This window comes from Asparagus officinalis, chromosome 4 (genome assembly GCF_001876935.1).
Source record: "Asparagus officinalis chromosome 4, Aspof.V1, whole genome shotgun sequence".
Classification (NCBI taxonomy): domain Eukaryota; kingdom Viridiplantae; phylum Streptophyta; class Magnoliopsida; order Asparagales; family Asparagaceae; genus Asparagus; species Asparagus officinalis.
Window position 1 is genome coordinate 135,407,331 of NC_033797.1, and position 24,978 is coordinate 135,432,308.

Sequence of the window (24,978 nt, forward strand, 5' to 3'; positions counted from 1 at the left end):
CGATGATTTAAAACTATAGTAATTTCTGTTTCCTTTTTTAATCTTTTGTTTGTGATAACGGAATTTTCTGATTTGCTATAGAAAAAACATCATAAATGTAGAAATTTACCTTTGCTGTTTATACCAATGGAAATTGGATTTAATATCCAGTGATTACGATTATGGTATTCACAAAGAGTCCTTGTTTGATGCCAATTTTCGTGGATCATATCAAGTTAGATCATGAATACAAGTTTGAGGTTGAGATGTGTTGAGATTCTAATTGTGAGGACTATATTTGAAATGTTCCTGAAATTTCTAGCATTTAGAAAAACCATAATATGAAAACCAACTTGAACAGTAAGGAAGTAAGGATGTTTGTTCATCATTTAATTTTTCTCACTAAAGAAGTTGAAGAGCACTGCAACAGAACTTAAAACTGCTTGGAAACTGTTACCATGTGGAACTAAGAACTGGTTGGGAACTGTCAATACTCTTAATCTAACCAATCTCCCGCATCACATTGATCTGCACACCATTCTCCACTCTCCATCTAAACCCACCCTCAACCAATGGAAGACATCCCCTCAAAGGCTTCAAAATTGGCGACGCCACATTGGCCTCTGGCGCCTTTCTCTAAGGTCTCAGCTGTTTAATACCAACTTTTGGCTTGCATTAGCCCATGACAGGAGATGAATCTTCCTTCTACTATCTCCCTCACCCCATAAGAATATGTGCACACACTTCTCAATTTGGTCAAGTACTGCCATCGGCGCTGCACAGTGCAACATGAGGTACACAGGTAGTGAAAGGACTGTGATGTTTTTAATGCATTTGCCTTTTGTTGGAAGAGTCAGTATGGTTAATCTTGATATTGTGCGGTGAGAAGACAGCTAGATGTACGATGTATTTCAACACTTTTTCTGCTGCCTGCAGGGGGAGGTATTGAGTGAGTTAGTTCCTATATAATTACTCAGTGTGGTCTAGGCTGCCTTTTAAAAGGCGATAATGGGTAAAGTCAAAATGGATCAGGTCAAACTCTATATCCACGTTCATCTTAGGTAAAAGGCGAGGATTGGAGTTTGAATCTTTGAAAATAATCATTCCTCTCTTGATGCTAAAAATGCATATGTGCCGCTTAAGTGCCCACCTAGGTGGCTAGGTGTTAGGCACTTGGTCCAACGCTTATAAGTGCCTAGCGCTTTCTAAAACATTAAGATCTGTACACTCCGGAACTTTGTCTAATGGAGCTTGGAGATAGGAACTTTGTTTTTTTTGTTGTTAGTGGTATCCATCTCTTTCATCTTAATTTTTATATTCTCTTGTTTACATGATCACTAAATTCACATAAATATTTATTATTTTATTACATTGTAGTCATACGCACCAAGAGTCAATGTATATAGTTATGATGAAATGTTGTTTCCTTGAAGGTCTCCTTCTTACCCTCTCTCTTGTGTTAGATTCCTCTTCATCTTTCCTGTTTGTGTCATTGTCCAAATTCTGGACAGCACGTATTATTATACCCAAATACAGGATATTTGGCAGCCCATCACAATGATAATACATCTTTACTGTCAAAAGTAACGCTACTATTTTTTAAATAAAAAGCCACACTTTTTGTCATGTGAGCTTCATTAAAAAAAACCCAGAAATGCCCTCAACATTCATACAAAATGGAAGTTAGTTTGAAGAATAAGGACAAACTTGGAAAAAAAATCTAATAAAAGTTCTAAATTCCTTCAATCACTCCACCCACGTTTAAAGATCTTCATATAACTCCATCTCTCTTCAAGAAAAAAAAGGAAAAACTGAATCCTTAACTCCCTTCAACACATGCATATAGGATTTGAGAGAGAATAATAAGCAGATGTGAAGTTTTTGATCTCTGGTGAGCGTTTCGCGATTCAAATCATATTATTTAGAGTTAATAATGCACATCATTTAGCGTTAATAATAACTTAAAAGTTTCTTTTATCACATGTTTGGATACCTTATTTGTTCAATACATTTGTGATTTCTTTCCATCCAAACAAGTATATGCCACATGATGCAATGAATGCACTATACAAATTCAAATGATACATATGTAACGTGGGGAAATATTTTATGTAGAACATTATTAATTTGTTTATTACCATACATTGTTTTCTCACATTTTATGTGCACGCATCGGGAGTACCAGAAAACTTTATTATTATTGTTATGCTCATTATCATCATCATCATTGTAATATTATTATTATTAGATTCTAATTTATTGATAGAATTATGTAAAGTGAGTTTTGTGATAATGACAGCTGCATTTTATTTGTCCAGAGAGGATATTTATTCCATGCAATGCAACCTATTGTAACTAACATACTTAAGAAATCATAAGACCGTAACTATAGAATCATATCTTTAAAAAAAGTAATAGAATCACATCTTTAAAAAAAAGTAAGGAAAAAAGAGAAAAGAGTGACCTATCACATGTAGGATATCAAGCATACTGATGGAAGTGTATAAGCCACTTGTATGCCACTCGGTCTTAAAATGTGGCCAAGGAGATTATAGAGTCACACATCATTTTATCTCCACTTGTCTTCTGCTCCTAATTAACCGTTCTATCTCCTGTCACAATCTTACTTAACTCCTATCAGTTCCTATGATGGTTCTATGAAAATGATGATGATTTTGTAATATGATATAGATAATGATGGAGACCATCTAGCCCTTTAACTTTTATATATTTTCCCTTTTTCCTAGCGCTTGGTCTTGGGCTCCAAGAAAACGTCACATTCAAACACGAGGAGTGCCGCATGCATTAATTTTAATTAATAATCCGTGTTCAGACTATCAAGCGCAAGTATAATGCTGTGACAAGTTGATAACAAAATCATAAATAATCATTTAATCCTAGCCCTAGTATAATCCTAACTGCTACAACCTTCACGATCAAAGTCTATATAAAGCCCAAGCTTGCTACTCAAAACTTCGTAGTAACAAAAAAGCAAAAATTAATGAGAATTGGGACTTTCGACTAGATTTCTGGAAAATGATATGAAGACTTCTTTCTTGAATATTGAGACATTGGAAAGTATGAATGGTACTCTTGGATATATATAATGAGTGATTTTTTATTAAATTTGAAAGCATAGTTGGAAAACCCCCCGTTATATAACTCGTTATGTTACATTATGTAACCTACAGACCTTAAACGCTACGTAAGCTTGTAAAATAAGTAGATATGTTACAACTCTATGTTTTTACAATAACATGCGCTATTTGAATATAACTTATGTTATTTGAATATAACCTGCGTTATATGAATATAACTTACGTTTTTTTAAAATAGTTTATAATAATGACATGATAGTATTTTCTTCCTTAAAATTTAAAGTAATTATGTACTTACTTTTGAATTGTTTGTTAAGCCTTCATTTGTTATTTTGGTGACATCACTATGTAATTATGAAATTATGAATGTGACTAATAAAGTAAATGTGAAATTATGAACAAAATGTAAATTTGTGATTATATAGTTGTGATGTTAGAAATTTATATAATGTGTTTCTTTTGAGAAATTGAGATGATGTGTTTGATAATTGTGATGCTATATTTGAAAACTATGATGATTCCACATTCATTAAATTCATTGTGAATATTTTTCATTAATTAGGTATTTAAATCAATAATAAAACACGTAACTTACGTTATGCGTTAAGTTATTTTGCATTTAACCTTAACAAAAGGTGATGTGTTATCATTTTTTTCTTCCAACATTGCCTGAAAGACACCTTATGTAATGTGGGAACTTTATCATCATCATCATCATTAGTTTATGATATGTGAAATTAAGAAGTAAAGGGGAAGTATTCACAATAGCCAACTGCATTTTTAATTTTTCCGAGAGTATATTGATTCTATGTATGCGACCTACTGAAATTAACATACTAAACCTATGAAAATGTCAAATTAAAAGGTACATCTAGAAGTCACAAGAACCTAACTATAGAATCACATCTTCATAAAAAAAAAGTAAAATAAAAGTGACCAAACACATGTAGCATTTCAAGCATGCTGATGCCAGTTGTATGCCACTTGATCTTAAAGATGCGATCGAGGTGAATATAGAGTTGTGCATCATTTTATCTCCATTTGTCTTCCACTCTTAATTAATTGTTCTATCTCCTCTCACTTATCTCCTATTAGTCGCCATAATGATTCTATGCAAATAACAATGATTTTCTAATTTATGATAAGGATAACGACGAAGGCCATCCAACCCATAACTTTTATATCTTTTTTTTTGTAGCCTTTGGTCGTCTATGAAGCACGGACACGCATAACATGAAGCCGTGTCGTGTCGTGTCCGTATCGGACACACGTGTCGAACACACGTATCCTATGTATTTTTTAGGATTTGCCTCGTGTCGGCGTGTCGGATGGCCGTGTCGGATCCGTGTCCGTGCTACATAGTTGGTCGTAAAGCTTGAAGAAATCGTCACATGCAAACACGAGGAGTGCCACACGTATTAATTTGAATTAGTTAATCCGTGTTTAGACCATCAAGCACAAATATAATGAGATGCTAACAAAATCATCAATAATCACTTAATTTTCACTTGGCTACAACCCTAATTGCTACAACCTTCACGTTCAAAGTCTATATATAAAGCCCAAGCCTACTACTCAAAACCTCAAAATAACTAAAAAGCAAAAATGGATGAAAATGAAGACTTCCTACTTGGAAGTTGAGAATGTAGACTTACTCTTTTTTGTAGCCCTTGGTCTTGAGCTTGAAGAAAACATCACCTGAAAAAATAAAGAGTGCTATACGCATTAATTTCTGTTTCAGACCGTCAAGCACAAATATAATGAGATGCTAACAAAATCATAAAAAAAATTTAATCCTCATCCTACTACAGCCCTAATTGATGCAACCTTCACGTTCAAAGCATATATAATTGTTAGGCATCAAGTTTATGCTTGGTACCGAACATACCAATTTTTCACGGATACACACATATACATACATCCATACATATATACATACATATGCATATACATATACATAAACACGTATATTATACACGTACATATACACACACACATCAATGTCTTGTGTCTAGCCATGATACATATATGAAACATTTTTTACTAAACTTATTTTCTTGCATAGTCTAACCTATTTACATGTTCTAGGCAATCAAATTAGATTCACGTCACGTCTTACACACTTGAAGTCCAGACAAGAAATATTCACCTTATGAACATAAATATTTACAAAAAAGACGAAAGAGCTGCTACAAAGTTTCATTTACTGTTGAGGACCGTTATAGATTACAATTATTTGTCATCAAATTTAAATGATTAATGTAATAATAGGTTCACAGAGTATACAAAACGTGAAGATTATAAATGGTTATGTGCACATAATTAAAAAATATACTATTCTAGGAGGATATGACCTTCCCCTAATACATACTAATATTCCGGTGCACCCGATGTGTGCATGACATTGAACGTGGGTGAGTGGCATAGTAAAATTATTAAGGGAATGAATGGTCTATTGAAGTTTTTTTTTTCCTTTTTTCCAAGTGGGAGGCAGTTCCTTTTTTTCCAAGTGTGGGAGAATGTCTGTTGATCAATTTTTCTGAGAGTAAGGTCATTCTTATGTGTTCCTCCAATAGTGATCGAAGTGTTCTTCAAGCCTGATTAGGGGTGGAGGCTAGGGGTGGCCGTGGCCCCCTAAGTTTTTACAAAATGATTACTATATACAGGAGATTTACTCGTAAACCCAAAATTTTACTATCTGTACTTTTAAACCTACATAACTCTCTATGTTTTCATACTTTACTTCAAACCCAAAGTGAAATATACTAGTGTGCACTGTGTAGACATTATAAGGTGTATAACAATATTATTTTTTAAAAAAGGTGTAAAAACAATATGCTATAAGGTGTATGCAACAATAACATACTATATGATGCTCCATCTCTAATTAAAACACAAGCTTAGGTTAATTTTCGAAAAAACCCTCAACTATGGGGCGTGTCTCAGAAAGCCCCACTCAAATTTTTTTATATTTTGAGTAAATCCCCTCAAGTTTTCAGGTGTTGTAGAAAACCCCCCTCAAACATTGAAAATTTGTGAAAACCCCTCTTCACTATGGGCTGTCTCACAAAACTTCTCTGATCTTTGCACTTCTCAAAAAATTCTCTTGACATTGTTGTTTTAAAATGTAAAATGACCTAAATATCCTTTTGAAAAAAACTCATTTCAATTAAAATGAGCCCCTAACCAGTAGAAAAAGACCCAAGGCCTTTTGAAATAAAAGATTTCTTTCTTTTTATTATTGTTTGAAATAAATTTTCATAGGATAACTTATAACATATTAATTGTAAAACTTTTATTCTACGTTCTTCTTTTTGAAATAAATTTTCATAGGATAACTTATAACATATTAATTGTAAAACTTTTATTCTACGTTCTTCTTTCATATATATAAATTAATTATATATTATCATATTTAAACGCTTTTCTAACTGATGCATAGTGTAATGGTTGCATTTTGGCCCTCCAAAGAAAAAAAATTCTGGCTTTCCACTGCGTGATCAAAGTGACCTGGATTTGTCTTCTTGCATAGTCTAACCCATTCACATGTTCTATAGGCGCTGAAATCAGATTAGCATTACATGTCATGCACACTTGAAATCCAGTCTAATGGACTTCTATGTGTTTACTTCTCAACCTGATTTATCAAGCTACATTAACTGAAATAATTAATTCTCTAAAGACCAAAGACCTGAACTTGTACCCCAGTGCAAAAATCATTAAGTTTGGATTAGATTGGGACCCAAATGGGTTTGCTTTGGTTTCAGGTAACGTTGAGCCCAACATCAAATGAGTCTAGTTTGAGTGCTCCTACAGCTACTTGTTCGGCAAGAGGGCAGCTCTTGAGGGGCGAGAGGCTTTGGTTGCTCCTGCAGATCCGTGAGTTCATGCTGGTGTTGTCATACAAACAACAATGCACTACATCTCTCAGAACTTTGCAGTCGAGCGTGCTTGGGCTAGTGTATTACTAAGATGGGTGAACTCGTAGGAAGTCATCATCAGTTAATTTCTGTTATGATTCTCTTTTTCTAGTTTCAAATTTCCATAGAAACTAAAGAGTGAAACCTTTATTTTTTCCCTATTCGAGTTCCATGTGCCAAAATGGAAGACATTTTTAAAAAATAATCGAATTTGTTGCGTTCCCTCCTATCAGAAGAGCTTTTCTTTTTTTATTGTTTCTTACCAACTTCAATGTGGCAAAATGGAAAAAAATTGTTAGGAAATATTGGATTTGCCATATTTGTCCCACTGGAGGTCATTTTTTCTGGCTCCATTATGGTAATATGAAAGACAATCTTTCTTGGAATTTTTGTTTCTTTTTTTTTTTGGGGTGGTGGGGGGCAGTGGGTCATTTTAAGGTTTGTTTGTAATTGAGGCAAATGGTTTCCTTGTTCACTCAAATCTGTCAAACTGTCGCCGCTGAATAAATCTATAACCTGGGTGTTGGCAAGACACTTTCAATTCAGTCTCCTTCTTGTTTGAAGTCTTTCCCCTTTCTTTCCATTGTTAAAATGTATAGTAATGTCTAATTTAATTGAATTATGAACTTCATACACATCAATTGTACTTTGTTTCTTTTGCAGGAACAAAGTAAAAATGTGTACTTCACAAAACAAACAGTGAGTAATGCTTGTGGAACTGTTGGCATTCTTCATGCTATAGGAAATGCTACATCAGAAATCAAGTTGGGTAAGTTTATGGCGTGTTGTGCTATTTTCGTGTGAATGCCTCCTTACTGCCTATTTGTTCTTTGTTTCAGATGTATTATTTGTATCTCTTGCAACCTTTTTAGTTATTACTGTATGCTATGTTGAGTTATACAGAGAATTGCTCCCTTTGAACTCATAGACAGTCTTTCCAGATTTTATGAAGATGAATCATATTGCACAGCGCTTTGATCTAGATAGACATTGCACCAATATATGGTTGGATTATTTGATTCATAAAAAGATTGCATGATTCAATTATGCCTCTAATCTTGTGTCCTAAGCCAATGGCTTTAAACATTTTTTAGCTTTTGTCTAATGTAATATATAAAAGCTTATGGTTGTACCGTAGTCAGACTTCATTCAAGAACAATATAGCTCAAGTATTTATATTTTGTCTTCTCTATGTTTGACCTTTATTGGGTTTGTGCATTGTTTTGTTCCATTCCAACATGTATATTGAGAATATGTAGCTGTATTGATTTTATCAGCTAAAATGGTGGGGTAAAGCTCCTCATGACATTTCATTAGAAAAATATTTATCACATATCGATTTTTCAGCTAAAATAGCAAGTTGAAGGCCCCTGGAACATTTCACTATTAAAACTTTAATGAGGCAAGATGGCGAATGTAGAGAGTCCAAGCTACATGAATATATACTTGATTGAGAAAGATGTAAGCATCCACAAGACAAAAAGGATGCATAATAAACCACGTACCTCAAGAGAGGATTAGCTGATTGGTTGGGTCTCTTGACAGCTCTAGGTCATATCTGAATGTCCTCGCAGGGTCGCCGCTATCTACTTTTTATGCTCGAGGATCAGTGCATATAAGTCTGGCTAAACTTAAACATGTTTTAAGTAAATAATTCAAATTATGTTCTTCTTCTTTGCAACTTTACCCTAAAGTTTCTATTGTCTCTCTTTTCTGTACCGGAAGACTGTTAATTGAGAAATCAGCTTCTCAATCAGACCTGTTTTGATTATCCACTGATTTTCCTGTGAAGTAGAACATGTCCAAAATTGTACTGCGGTACAGTAATGAATAATTACCATAAGGTCCATAACTATATACCTTACTGGTCAAAGGAATATTTCATTCGCTACAACTATAAGAGTTAATGGCCGATGGTATGTCGTCGTTGTTTCTACTTTCTATGTCGGAGAAATTTTTAAAACCAACCCTTTTTGAAATTTAATGGGCAAAATCGACCTTCACGAGAAATTATTAGCAAAACCAACCCTTTTCAGAAGAAAAGGGTCGGTTTTGCAGCGGAGGGGTTTCTGCGAAAGTGCATGGGACCACTAGTCCCATGCATTTCGTTTATGAAAACAAAATGCATGGGACTAGTGGTCCCGTGCAATTGGTGTTCGGCAGGCCAACTGCTAGTCCCGACTTTTAGGCAGAGAGGCAATGTGCTGCTGGCTAGTCCCGTGCATTTTGTTAACTGAACACGAAATGCACGGGACTGCTAGTCCCGTGCACTTCCTGTGCACGTTTTTGTGCACTTATTGGCTGCATTTCATGTAGTCCCTGTGCATACATCCACACAAACTTCCACTAACAAATCACATACTCATTTCACCATTGCATTTCATGTAGTCCCTGTACATACATCCACACAAACTCCCACTAACAAATTACATACTCATTTTTCACCACATACTTATTTCAAATCAAACAAATCACACCACAAACTCCCACTAACAAATCCAACATAATAACACCACAAACCTACTTAGAAATCCAACAAATCACACCATAGTCTCGACTACAAATCCAAAAACCATGTCACATCCCTAAATAGTTTTGTAATGTATATAACTTGTAGTTTACATACATCCAAGAACTCTTCTCCTCGTTTGTCTTTGTCGTCCTCCATACCGCCCTTCGACGAGTTCGTGATCCGGTTGCGTTTGGAGTTGTGACGGTCCGGTTCCATCGTCAACACATTGGAAAGGTCCAGCTTCATCGTTATTTCTGCGTCGTCCTCGACTTTGTCGCTGTTGTCGTGTGTATACGAATGGCGTTACCTCCCGTCCATCATGACGATCTTCGTGAGTTCGGTGTAAGGCTTGGTGAAGCCTCTGCATTATGGACTGATATATTGATACATGTTCATGTGCTTCGGGATTTCTACTTGCGATAGATAGTTCAAAAAATCCAAAATTTGATATTAAATTTTCAAATTAAAGAATGTAAATTTTGAGTTAATTCTATATTACTTGCTTGAGCCAATTCCAAGCCACGATTTGCAATGGTTTGAACTTCATCTATTGCTGATACCTACAAATTTTTCATCACATCTTAGCAATATTGAGCAATACCAATAAAAATGGACTTAAATCAAAATATAAAAATACTTACTAATTCTCTCTCATCTATACCCTGGGGCACATATCCTCTTTGCAACTCAATCGGTATTGTCATCGCATGAAGTATCCATCTTCGGGTTATCCCCTAATACCAAGTGTAGTAATCTGATTCCCGAGGAGTTGGTTCAATTTGGGTGACAATACAAAAATGTCTATCATTTCATCTGTGTATAAAAGCTTGATGCACGACCATCCAGTTTATTTGTTGGCCTCTTTTCTTTGCCTTCCTCTCTATCGTTTCAACAAATTGCGGAACATGTTGTGTACGACCAAATTGTCGAAGCACGCGGTCCGGTACATGTATTTCTACTATCTCCAAACATATAAGAGGAACTCTAGCTCTCCATACCACTTGGTATTCTGTGCATATTAGGGGTAGCTGAGGTAGAAATTGGGTGTAGGGCTCCCATTCCATCTACAGAAATTTAATCGTTGCATATCAGAAAAGTAAATTTGATATGTAGGGCTCCCATTCCATCTACAGAAATTTAATCGTTGCATATCAGAAAAGTAAATTTGATATGTAGAAGAAACTTAATTGTTTTTTGGCAATGATATAAATTTGATATGTAGAAGAAACTTAATTGTTTTTTGGCAATGATACCTGAAAAATCTTCATACGGTCAAAGCTCATTTCGGTAGAAATCTAATTGTCGAGCCGGGGTCTCGTCATAACATTTTTCAACATTCCATCTACAGAAAAATATTGGTCATACATTTAGTACCACAATGATAACTACAGTTATATTCGCTACATAAAAAATACAATACCTGCATCCCAGTGGAATTTGTCCATCTAATTGTAAATTCGTACATAGTCTCGGCTTCAAATGAAGTCTCTCCCATGCCCATACTTGCAATAAGCTCAAACACCCTTTAAGCTCACTGTTTTGCATCAATGCCACTTTGGACATCTCTTTATATAAGTACGCCAAAACGGCACTACCCCACGATTTTGTGCCACATACGTCCAAGTCCTCGAGGAGTGGTAACCATCTAGCATTTTCACAATATTCCAATTTTTTAAAATAAGCTAATTCAATGAAATACAGATTCATATTATAAATACACATACCTCGCATGCACTTTATCTTTACTTGAATCTGGAAATAATATAGTACCAATCATGTGCATAATGTATGCACGTGCATGTTGGTCAACAAATATTTGTGGGGCATCAACAGGCAACGGTACTGAGAAGGTCTCTCTCAACCACTTCAACTTAATATTTCCTCGAGGCATTGACTCTGGAGCTATACCTAACAACTGCTCACACCTTGTCGGCCATACATCACTATCAGCGTCGGTTAGGCACGGACCATCTATGCGGAGATCGAGTATTACGGCTACATCTTGTAGAGTAATGGTAGCCTCGTCCATTCGGAGGTGAAAAGTATTGGTCTCAGGTCTTCATTTGTCCATCAACGTGGTGAGTAGGGGCCAATCGAGCTTTATCCAACGAAGCTTTGAACAAGTCAAGAAGCCGGCCCGTCCTACAGCTGATATGATACGCTCATCCTCTAACCGCCAACGACTATGGCTGAGACTATGATCAACCAAAACGATACTCCTTCCTCTCTGTAGAGCAAATGATAGTATAAGAATGCAAGATTATGTAAATGCAAATATTACAATTATAAAGTAACTGAATTACCTCTGTACAGGATATAATATGTGAACGATGTTGAGCCTGGTCATATAAGACCTCATCACTAACCGACCCAGGATCCATGTTGTACAAACCTGCACATACAATTATACACATGTCAATAATCAATCAAATAGTAATTAAGTTTTTTATTAAAGTATATAAAAATAAAAAAAAGTATATAAATTACCAATTAATTACTATCTATTGTGTCTAGATGGACAACGAGGTTGAGTATGTCCCGGTTGTTTGCAAAGACTATATTTTTTATGCTTGACAACTCCTTCTCGCCCTTGATCCATGGTTCTCCTAATTCGCACAGATCGTGGTCGACCTGCTTGTCTCCGGTATTAAGGTGGAATTATATGCGATCCATTATATTCAGACCAATACCGACTATCATCAGGTGGATGAAAATTCTCACTATATGTCTTTTGATAGTGAGCTGTTGAATATCAAGGCGAGCAATACCGATTATAGGGAATTCTAGCACCTCCCGACTGATTGGAAGAAGCCGCAAGCACATGTGCACATGGGATTTTTTAGAGTTGTGGTATGTTACATGTGCAAGTGCATTCAACATCAAATAGTTTAACAGTGTAGATACCGTCACAATCCTGTACCTGCCATTCGTTATCGTTGAATACAGTAATTTGACATGATCTTGCTGCCTTAATTCTTCTATGCAAAATGGCCTCATTTTTTGGTGTGTAACGTGTTGTCCAGTCTATGCCATCACCACGCCTTTTGTTAAAGTATGCGTTTAGTCTATAGAACGTTCTCGCAACCAAAGATTGTATTGGCATAGCTCGTGCTCCTTTAAGAATGCCGTTAAAGCTCTCGGAGAAATTAGTTATCATCATGCAAAAGCGCACACCTTCATCCTTACATAATGCCTATCAATGCTCGAATTGAGGTATCAAGTTATTTTCAATCCAATTATGTGCATCTAATGACAAAGACTTGATTTTCTCCCTGCAATGTTAATAAACTAATGTGTTGGTTGCACACCCGGCTTGCCACATAAGATTTTACAAATTAATCTCACCGTGTTTTTTTTGAAATTATCTCTTATATGCCTTAAATAATATCGATGGTGATGTGGTGTACTGAAACCCTCATGTAACGCCATTATAATTCCTTTCATCCTATCCGAGATAAAAGTAATTATTCTTGGCGCACGGACACTTGGAATCCACTTGTATATAAGTTCAAAAAACTACTTCCAACTAGACGTATCCTTCACCTCCACGACTGCAAATGCTAGAGGAAATAACCTACCATTTGCATCTACACCGATCGCCACAAGAAGCACGCCTTTGTACTTTTCATATAAATGTGTATCATTAATGCTCAATAGTTGACGACAAAAAGTGAAGCCCTTAATAGCAGGACCAAATGCCCAAAACACTCGAGTGAACCTCTCCATACCCGGTGCAATCTCTTCGGATAATATTTCGTATTCAGTACCCGGATTATTTCGCTTGATAGCTTCAAGATACTGTGGAAGTAATTCATATGATTTTTCCTAATCTCCAAAAATTTTAGACAACGCTTTTCTCCTTGCATCATATGCCTTATATTTAGATATCTTAATCCCAATTTTAGACAACGCTTTTCTCCTTGCATCATATGCCTTATATTTAGATATCTTAATCCCCCGCATGTCATATACCCTCTGAAATATCTTAGATATCTTAATCCCCCGCATGTCATATACCCTCTGAAATATCTGACCTGCATTCAGATCAAGTTCAGTTCTAACTTCAGGCATAATTAGCTTACATATATAAAAAGAAGATGCAGAATAATTATCGACATCCACCGACGGGTTGTAACATGTATGAAGTCTGTAATATCTAGATATTACGAATTGCCCATTTGATGATTTTCTTACGCCGGCATTTAGCAACCAAGGACATTTTCTATTTCTCTCATCTTGCTCATTTACGTTCTCTACTTCAATCTTCTCGTTAAAGAAACATTTCACATTGTAATTTGTTGCATTAGTTTTTACCGGCTTGAATTTGACCTGATTCTTGATGGACCATTCTCGAATTGTAAAGATCAGTGCTTCCTTGCTCTCGAATAGATCCCCCTTTTTAAAAGTGAAGTCCTCAGGTCGTTGAAAATTTGGACCAACATCAACAAATCCAGCTTGAGAAGTATTTATCCAATCCTCATTATGAAACTCGTCGGGCAACGGATCTTCAGCTTCCACATAATCATTGTTAACATTAAATTACTCCATCCAATGGGCGTCATCATCGATTCCAGCTGCCACATGCATGCTATCAATTTGCACGCCATCTTCTTCAATATGATCTGAATCATCATCTGCTTCATCTTCTATAATTGCTCCGACTGGTGGGTAACCTGTAACATGACCTGAAGCGTCGTTAAATATATTAGTTGACGTCCCACCGATAGAATACCCACTTAAATATTGTGGTTGAAACCACGGCTCTTGACTTGGAGATGTCATAAAACCACTCGACTCGTTGTCTAAGTCAAGCATCCGAGAAAACTCTCCTTGAGGTCGTGACACTTGTGCAAATTCCTGAATCGGATACTTCTCAATAAACAACTCAATTGACGCTTGCTTCTCGACTAATTGTTTCATGTCATTCAATTCCTCATCATCGGTAATCTCCACGGCAATAGTTCTACTCTCATTTATCGGACAGTTGAAGAACACCCTAATTACATATTCTTCTTTCTTAATTTTAGTAACTCTGTGTATTTTCTTAGTCATTCCATCAAAATTACACGTCTTAGATAGCATGAACATTTTCCTAGAACCTCCATCATACATAGGCAAATTATTCACTCCGACGTCAAGGCTCCCATTGAAGAAACAAATAATGGGTATGGAGTTCGCCATCGAAATTGAAAATCAACTGTCCATCACAGAAAAATAATCTATTATAATTGATAATATTATTCATCAAATTTAATACCTTAATCAATCCCAAATAATGGCTAAACCCTAATCATTATTCATCGTATGTAAATAATTGCTAAACCCTAACTCCCAAATCACATTATTCATCCTATTACACAAAAAAAACTAATCCAATTGCATCAAAATTACACGACTTAGGTCCCAAATCATATGTAAATAATTGCTAAATCCTACTCAATTCTAGCAAAATTAACAGCCTAAAATTAACAGTGAAAAATTAACAGCAAAATTAAAAAAAACAGACCTTGATCGGAGCTTGGAGGATGTGGGGTCGGCGGGGGTCGACGGGCTCGACGGGCTAGGAGGGGCAACGGGCTTGATCAAGGTCGGGTAGTAGAGATAGGGTTCGAGGTTTGGGCGGTGGTCGGGCCTAGGAGGGCAGCGGGCTCGAAAGGGTCGGCGGCTGGGGGGTCGGTAGTAGAGATAGGGTTCGGGGTTTGGGGTGGTCGGGTAATAGAGATAGGGTTCGGGTTTTTTTTGGGGGGGGTGGGTCGGTCACGAGAGAAATAACAAAAAGAGTTGGTCACGGGTTAAAAGCGAGCTGGCACGCGGACTGCTAGTCCGCTGCAGTTCGCTAAAAGCTTAGTCACGATGTTGAAAGCGAGCTGCACGGGACTACTAGTCCCGTGCAGTTCGCTAAAAAGCGGTTCAGCCGCTGCAAAACCGACATTTTTCTTCTGAAAAGGGTCGGTTTTGCTAATATTTTTGCCTGGGGTCGATTTTGCCCAATAAATTTGATAAATGGGCTCTTTTGAAAATTTGTCCTTCTATGTCACTCAAATATACAATTTTCCAGACTTATAAGATAAAGGAATCGATCAACTTTTATCCGCACTGAATGTGACACTAGTGTACTTCTGTCCCTCCCCTCTTGATCACAATGCTGATATTCTGTTTTTCAAAGCAACCAAAGAAAAACTTTCACCTTCTATGAAAAGGAAAGCTTCCGATTTCGTTTTATATTTAGATATAGGTGTTTGGAGGCAGCTGAATGTGTTATCCAAAATTGAAGAATTTCTGCATAGTTCTAGCTGATTATGTGACTTTCTTATTCCCATCCATCTAGGCCAATCCAATCTGTCATTGATATGGGATCCTATTGTCCAAGTCTGAAAGGCTTTGCCCCCCCCGGTGTTAAGTCTTCCCAAGTTTGACCATTACCCAAGATAAATGTGGCTATATGAGATTCTTAAGCTTCAAGGATTCATTTCAAGAAGGAAACATTTTCAAAATAGACCTTTTTAGAAACTTAATCACCAAAATCGACCAAGTTATAACTTATTTAGCAATTTCGACCTAGTTTTAGCCACGTGGGGGTGAAACTATATTGAAATTGGAAAATACGTTTTACGAGCACTACGAGATTGAGAATACCGTGATGTTTAGAAGAAAATTAAACTCCACGGGATTGTCAATTCCGTAGAGTTTAGGACTCTACTAAACTACCCAGGATTGGGAATCCCGTGTAGTGTATAACATTGAAACTACATGGGATTCACAATCCCGTGTAGTTGACTAATTGGTTAGCTCCAAGAGAGTTAGACTTTAATTACTCAAATGGTCTTGAACTCGAATCTCATCATCGCCAATATTAGTTTTATTTTTATAATTATCTATTTAGAGGTTAAACATAAAAAATATAATTCATTACTTGGATAAGATTCGAACCATGACCTTTCAACTCATAACTTAACTCTTAAGTCTTAAGTTGTTAACCACTGAACCAACTATACGAGACTGTGAATATCATGTAGTTTATATGTTATAAACTACATGTCATTCCCAATTCCGTGTAGTTTAGTAGAGTTCTATACTCTACAGTATTGAGAATCCTGTGGAGTTCAATTTTCTACTAAACTATACAGGATTCTCAATCCTGTGTAGTTCTAAGAACTTATTTATCAAATTCGACCCAGTTTCTGTTGGACTAGAAATCACAATTATTGATATTTATTAGAAAAATTAAATGAACAATTTTAGTGGCCTCGAGGAAAGCGTGGCGAACCACTGCCCTAAAGAGATTTTTCGATCTCGTGCGATCAGCCAAGGCGAAATACTCCTCAGCGGTACGATCCCTTCTATACCAGAACCCTATCGTGCACGACTATGTTAGGGATGATGACCCTTGAGTAAGCAGTCGGAAAATTGTACCAAAAATTTGATGGAGGAAGAAGAAGAAGAGAAAGGAGGAGTTTCTAGTTTCTGTGTATATTTTATCTCTTCGCAGGGTCTTTTTTTATAAGAGAAAAAAGGACCCCTTATGAAGAAACAGAAAGAGATCTTTTAGCCTTAAGAATTTCTCACATTCCTGAGAACGTGAGAAAACTAACTTTTAATAATTAATTAATTAATTATTTTAGTTCGTTACGTCTTGGTATTTGATTTGTTGTTATTTATCCAACAATCCCCCCTCAAAGCAAATATCAAAGGTAGCAAAACAATAATTAAAAAAGAACAAAATTAAAAAAAAATATGAATGTGCATAAATTCTATGCATCAGTATAAGTGGCTTCCGGCCTTGAACCTACACTTAGTAACATTTGTTGCATTCTGAGGAAACCATAGTGACCTGAGGTCTTGAACTAGGCTTCTTTATCAAAAATTAACAAAAGTACACATAGAATGCTTACTCTATTAGGTCGTGGGTTGGCATGTTAATTTGGCCATGCGCTCAATACCGACTCCTAAGAATATATAGGAATAGCCTTGACTTTCATAACCGCGGCCGCACGGTGATTCTCACGTAGGTGGATCCTCTAGGGATGTAAGAGACCAGAAGAATCCCGCTTTAAGTCTTGGATCCATTAAGAGTTTTATGACTCACCCTAGACTAATCTCTCTATGGAGCAACTTTGCCTTAGGATGAGGTTTGGAGTGCCTAGCTCCGATGTGAATCATGTTTCACGTGTATAATAAGAGTGCTCTCTAATGGATACATTTGTCCGGCTTGTTTCTACCATTTGAACCTCCTTCAGAGATCACCTATAACAGAAGAAGGGTTCCCACTGTCGATGTTCCTATATATTTGGGCTTAACCCCATCCCTTTGGCTGAATATTGGACCGAAGTCCTAGCTAGACCTTTTGTCAAATGATGTGCCGAATTATGTTTTTGATTGAGCAAAGTCCAAAGTGACATTGATTTAAGAGTCGACATATTGATTTATATCTTATTTACAAATGTATGTTTAGTTTTGAATTTGTAGTTTTCTATTTGAGCAATTCAATTACAACTTTACAGTCACAATGCACAGAGATGGCAGGAATAGGTTTGTGTACAAGACAAATATCAAAAAGTAAATCTCTAAGCCATTCAGTTTCAGTACATGCAATGTCAAGAGCTATCAATTCAAATTCCATTGTACTTCTAACAATTACAGTTTGTTAATAGAGCTCCATGCTATGACAACTCCTCCTAGCATGAATACATAGCTTGAAGTTTGAGAGTCAGTTACCCAATTTGCATCACTATAACCTTCTATTACATCAGGAAACCAGTGTATAATAAACATAAGTCTAAGGTTCCTCTAAGATATTTAAATACTCTTTCTAGAGCATGCCAATGTTCAATGCTAGGATTGCTAGTATATCTACTCAGTCTATTTACTGCATATGCAATGTCAGGTTTTCTATTTGTTATATATATTAGTGATCCTATTTGTTGAGCATATTTATGTTGTAAGACAAGATCACCTAATTTTTTATGTAAAGAAATGCTAGTCATAAGGAGTAGCTACAGGTTTGCAATCATAATAGTTAAATTTTCTGAGCATTTTCTCAATTGAGTGTTGTAGAGATAAAGATATGCCTTTATCACTTCTAGAAATTATTATTCCTAATATCATGTCTGCTACTCCTAAATCTTTCATATCAAATTTGTTTGATAGGTAATTTTTGACATCATTTATTACTTGTAGAGAAGTTCCAAAAATCAATATATCATCAACATATAAACATAAAATCACATAATCATGATCTAGAGTATTTCAGTAAACACACTTATCAGATTCATTAATAGAGAAACCAAAGTCTAAATTTACTCTATCAAATTTCTCATGCCATTGTTTAGAAGCTTGTTTAAGACAATATAATGATTTAATTAATTTGCACACTTTATTTTCTTGTCCCTTAATTACAAAACCATCAGGTTGATTCATATAAATTTCTTCTTCTAGTTCACCATTTAAAAAGGTTGTTTTTATATCCATTTGGTGAATTATTAAATTATGAATAGATGTTAATGCTAGCAAGGTTCTTATTGTAGTTATCCTACTTACAGTGGTATATGTGTCAAAGAAATCTATTTCTTTTCTTTGGGAATATCCCTTTACCACTAATCTAGTTTTGTATTTTTCTATACTACCACCAGATCCGAGTTTCTTTTTAAATAACTACTTGCATCGTATAGGTTTGTTCCTAGGAGGTAAGCTAGTTAATATCCAAGTCTGATTTTCAATATTTGATTTCATTTCACTATCTATAGTCTCCTTCCAAAAAGGTGCATCGGTAGAAGTCATAGCCTCTTTATAAGAGGTAGGATCAACTTCTACTGAATACATAAAAAATTCTTCTCCAAGATTCTTTTCAGTTCTAATTCTTTTACTTCTTCTTTATTCTAAATTTTCTACAGGTTCTATATTAGTAGATATGTCTATTATTTATTAGTAGATATGTCTATTATTTGTTTAAAGATTTTATTTTTATATGGAAAATTTTCCTCAAAATATGTAGCATCTCTTGCTTCAATTATTGTATTAGTAGTTATTTCATTAATTTATGAATTAATTACTAAGAATCTATTTGTATTACTATATAGAGGATATCCAATAAAGATAGCATCTACGGTCTTGGGTCCAACTTTCTTTCTTTTAAATTCAGGTATACTAACTTTGGCTAAACACCCTCATACTTTAAGATGATTAAGTCTAGGAGTTCTCTTTTTTCATAGTTCATAGGGAGTTTTATCTGATTTCTTATGAGGTACCCTATTAAGTATATAACATGCAATTAGTAAAGTTTCACCCCAAAGATTTTCAGGTGCTCCTGAATTAATTAGTAAAGCATTAACCATGTCCACTAGGGTTCTATTTTTTCGTTCAGCAATACCGTTAGATTGAGGTAAGGAGCAGTCACTTCATGTACTATACGATGCTCTTCACAAAAATAAGTCATTTCATTTGAAGTGTACTCTCCTCCTCAATCAGATCTTATTATCTTAATATGTCTATCAAGTTGGTTTTTAATTTCAGCTTTATAGACTTTAAATCTTTCTAGAACCTCATCTTTAGTCTTAAGGAGATAAATATAACAATATCTTGAGTGATCATTCAATGAAGGTCACAAAATATTTTCTGCCACCTCTAGTTTGAGTCCTATTAGAATCACATACATCACTGTGAGTTAGTTCTAAAAGATCACTGTCTCTATGTTCTACAGATTTAAAAGGTTTCCTAGTTTGTTTAGCTTGTACACATATTTCACACTTAGTGTTTATGTTTGATTTAGAAATTAAACCTAAGTTACTCATTTTCTTAATAGTACCTAGGTTTACATGACCTAGTCTATTATGCCAAATATCACAAGACTCGGTGTTCAAGATAATAGAAGAAGATGAAGAAACATCACCAAAAGATAATTGAGGAATAACATTCAACTTAAACAAGCCACTTTTTACAAAACATTTTCCAATGAAAATATTATTTTTGGTGATTACAACTTTATTTGATTCTATAAAAAAGTTTAATGCCTAACCTAACCAGCAAAGATCTACTAACAAGATTTCTCCTAATGGTTGGCACGAACAGAACATCATGAAGGGTAAGGATCTTTTCAGATGTCATCTTAAGGTCAACTTGTCATTTCCCTTTTATTTGTGCCGATCTTTCATTTCCTAAAGTCACACCTCCTCCACTTGATTCTTGAAAGTTAGTAAACTAGGAGCAGTCAGAACACACATGTACATTTGCTCCAGAGTCTAACCACCAATCAGAATAAGATGTAAAATTGCATATAGGAGGTGTAGAAGCTGACCTAAAGGAGGGATCAGAAGTTTCAACCTCAATCATATTGGCTTGTGGCTTTGGTCCACCATTCTTTTTATATGACATTTTGGGTCCAGTCTTGCGATAAAAGCATGATTCAGTTTGGTGGTTCTCTCGACCACAGATGAGGCAAAAATTCTTTCCATTGGAAACCCTAGGATTTTGATCTTGCTGGTTTGGATTTCTATTATTGTTTTTTCAGTTCCTATAATTATTTTTGCTATTCTTCTTGAAATTTTTATTATGATTTGACTTGAAGTGATATTGATTTTTCTTAAGCTTATTTTCAGTTAGATTTACTTTGGCTTTATTCTCAATTTTTGGTTTATTTCTGTTTCTATGTTCATCCTGAATTCTTAGTTAGATTTACTTTGGCTTTATTCTCAATTTTTGGTTTATTTCTGTTTCTATGTTCATCCTGAATTCTTATAGATTGAATAGTCTGGATTAAGGTAAATTTTTGGTTTATTTCTGTTTCTATGTTCATCCTGAATTCTTATAGATTGAATAGTCTGGATTAAGGTAAGATCTCTTTGCTTGTGTCTAAGCTCTCTACCAAAATCGGACCAACTAGGACCAACTAGGAGAGAGTTTATCAATGAGGCAAGTCACTTTATGATCTTCAGAGAATATTGTACCCTTAGCTTGAATATATCTAATGAAATCTTGAAACTCATGAAGTTATTCATTTATAGGCTTGTTATCTACCATCACAAATCTATTAAAATTTGAGGAGCTAAACCTTTCAATTTCTGCATCATCAAGAACGTATTCAGATTCTAGAGCATTCCATAGTGCCTTGTCGCCCTTTATTTCACAATATACCGTAAAGTTTATCACCAAGAGCACTCAAGATCCTATGGTAGCAATGATAGTCAATATATTTAGGTGTTATAGGTTTAGAACTGGGGGTTGCTGATTTAGATGCATGGGTCTCAGGTGAAGATGCAACAGGAAAACCAGATGCAGTTGTACCCTGAGATGTAGATCCTTCTATAGGTGAATATAGACCTAGAGTAGGTAACCAAAATCTCATTTGATTTTTTCATCTTTTAAAATCTAACTCTTTAAATTTTTCTGGTTTAGCACTTAAAACTTCATCCTTAGGGGGACATTTTTATAAGATCAAAAACTAAGGTCCAATGAAAAATAAATAATCTGTAGAGAATGATAATAACATTAATGCCAATTCTAAAGTTGCTAACAAACTTTACAATCTTCATCCTTTTGACTTAAAGATGGTAATAAAAGCAATAAACAAATATTATGTATCTAAAGTTTGTTAAGCAAACTGTAACTTTCACAAATGAACACTAAATTATACGACTGCAAAACTTGAATGAATAGTAATTATATGAATGAACAGTGCTTTCTACGAATAAAAGAGTAAATTCGAATAAACAAATTTTTACGAATAAACAGTAACATCAAAGTAACATCAAATGAGCAGTAATTCGATATGAAAGTAAACCTTATGGGAATGAACAATGATTTCAAACGAACAGTAAATTCGGATAGAATCCTAACGAACAATAATTTTGAATAAACTAATTTTTTGAATAAACAATAACCTAAAAAATGAACAGTAATTCGATATGAAAGCAAACCTTATGTGGATGAACAGTAATTTTAGAATAAACAGTAGATTTGGATAGAACCCTAATTAACAGTAACCTCAAAATAAACAGTAATTCTAAAACCTCGTGGGGGTAAACAGTAAATTTAGATAGAAGCAATTTGCTCTAATGAACAGTAGCTCAAAATAAAGAAGTGATTGCATTAATGAACAGTGATTTTTGTGACAAATAATTGCACGAATAAACAATATTTATAATGAATAGTGAATCCGAATAAAATTAATTTATGAATGAACAGTAATTTGGAATGATCAAGATACCTCTTTAGATTGTTGGACTAGAAATCACAATTATTGATATTTATTAGAAAAATTAAATGAACAACTTTATCGGCCTGGGGAAAGCGTGGCGAACCACTGCCCTAAAGAGATATCTGACTATCTTGTACGATCAGCCAAGGTGAAATACTCCTTAGCGGTACGATCTCTTCTCTATCGGAACCCTAGTGTGCACGTCCGCGTTGGGGATGATGACCCTTGAATAAACAGCCAGAGAACTGTACCAAAAATTTGATGGAGGAAGAAGAAGAGAAAGAATGAGTTTCTAGTTTGTGTATATTTTATCTCCTCACATGGTTTCTTTTTATAAGGGAAAAAAGGACATGTTATGAAGAAAAAGAAAGAGCCTTAAGAATTTCTCACGTTCCTGAGAACGTGAGAAAACTAACTAACTTTTAATAATTAATTATTTTAGTTTGTTCAATTCTGGTATTTGATTTGTTGTTATTTATCCAACAGTTTCAGCCCACGTTGCTGACGTAGTTGAAACTAGGTCGAATTGGATAAATAAGTTGCAACTAGGTTGAAAATGATAATTATTTTCTAAAAAGGGTCTATTTTGAAAATTTGTCCTTTCAAGAACCTAAGAATTGTTGCAGATTTTCAAGTTTCTATACCTAAGAATTGTTGCAGATTTTCAAGTTTCTATGGCTTGTAGTTCTGTGCCTCTTATTGTTGCACTTAACTAGATTGATGTAGTTTTCCCTCCAGAATAGTTAAAATTCCCCATGTTTAAGATACATGACCTGGATCAAACTTACAGACACCTCCGCTTTGAATAGAGGCTTTCCTCTTTTCTTCAGAGATCTTCAGAGATCTCCTTTCGAAGAAATTGCCTCCTACTTCTATCAATCAACAAGCTCATGAGAAGCTTCTTGTCACCAAAGTCCTTCCACTCATTTACGCATCTTGGAGGAGAAAAGGAAAGATGTCATTATGATGATAATCAAAATAGACTAAGTAAAATGTTTCTTTCACGAGGAAGATTACTTCTCTTTTAACTGTCTATCATCTTCTCCACTCTTTCTATTAGAGGATTTTGGGCCCTTTTTGTATTTTGAGGCTGGTAGGCGTCATTTCTAGAACTAAGTATTTGATAGGAAAGCTCTTGATAGGACAACCATTACAGCATGCCAATGAGAGCATTTTTTTGCGTTTTGTTTGATGCTTCGTTGAGCACACTTTTGTAGAATTAACAAACACTGAAATATCTTCTATAATTAAAGCGAGCACATATTTTCCAACACAGTAGCTAATATGTTGGCAACTGTTAAAGTGACGCATTGGAATTTGGAACATAGTCACCTGTCAGAAGGATTCTGTCCACACAGGAACCTTATCATTTTTTTAATAGTTAAATATCCATCTGAAGGCCAATTTTTGACTTGTAGATGACGTCCCAGAATTTTTTGTAGAACAATATTAGGGAGCTGTATTGGGCTCACATCTTTACTAGATCTAACCAAACCACATTTGGCTTCAGCTTGGTTGTCCGAAATATTTTTTAGTTTTTGAACTATGGTAAGTCTGAAGGTTCCTTAAATTGTCCATCCAAATATATCTCCTCAAAATAAAGATCAAGAGTCGAAGACATCTGTTTTTCAACCATGCAATGTAGAAAGCTGTTTTGAGAGTTGTCCTCAGCTGCTAAATTCAAGCTCTTTCTCCAAATAATTTCTTTCTTTATGAGAAATGATAATATTCCGAACTATATTTGGGAAAATAAACGAATTTTTTTTGTATATGAGCAAGCCATTCTAAGCATCTCAAATGATGTTTCAGTTTTAATTGGCTTTCTTATCTAGAAGATAATTTTTTTGTCAAACAGTTACTTTTCCAAAAACTAGAGGGTCATCCACCATTCAGTATATCACCACTTGTGCTTGATCATTCTGCTCAAATTTCGTTCATTGAATTCTATTTATTTATCTGGCTTATCACATATTGTTATTATCATCACTATTATAACCATATGGACATTTCTCCCACGGGAACTGGGTTGCTTATGATCAGTATTTTAAAACCAAAAGGTGAGGTCAAGGCAATTAGGTCCTATGTTGTCTGAGGCGATATGCGCCAAAAAAGCGATCGCTTGAGTGAACCAAGGCGCTAAATATTCCAAAAATTCATAAACATTACAACTAATATGCAAGTAGCATAAATAGCAATATGACAAATTAATGACACCCAAATTTTCAAAGTCAAAAATCTAATAAATAAACCATCTATATGAAGTAGTAAGTGACAAATATT

The 24,978-nt window shown here is 35.1% G+C and overlaps 1 protein-coding gene across 1 annotated transcript in view; it reads left to right on the top strand.

The window, feature by feature from the left end:
• Positions 1-24,978, top strand: part of LOC109839465 (ubiquitin carboxyl-terminal hydrolase 3-like) — a 31,495-nt gene that overhangs the window by 576 nt on the left and 5,941 nt on the right. Inside the window, exon 4 of the mRNA XM_020407891.1 lies at positions 7,661-7,766. Coding sequence (XP_020263480.1) covers positions 7,661-7,766 — 106 coding nt within the window. The remainder of the gene's footprint in view (positions 1-7,660; positions 7,767-24,978) is intronic.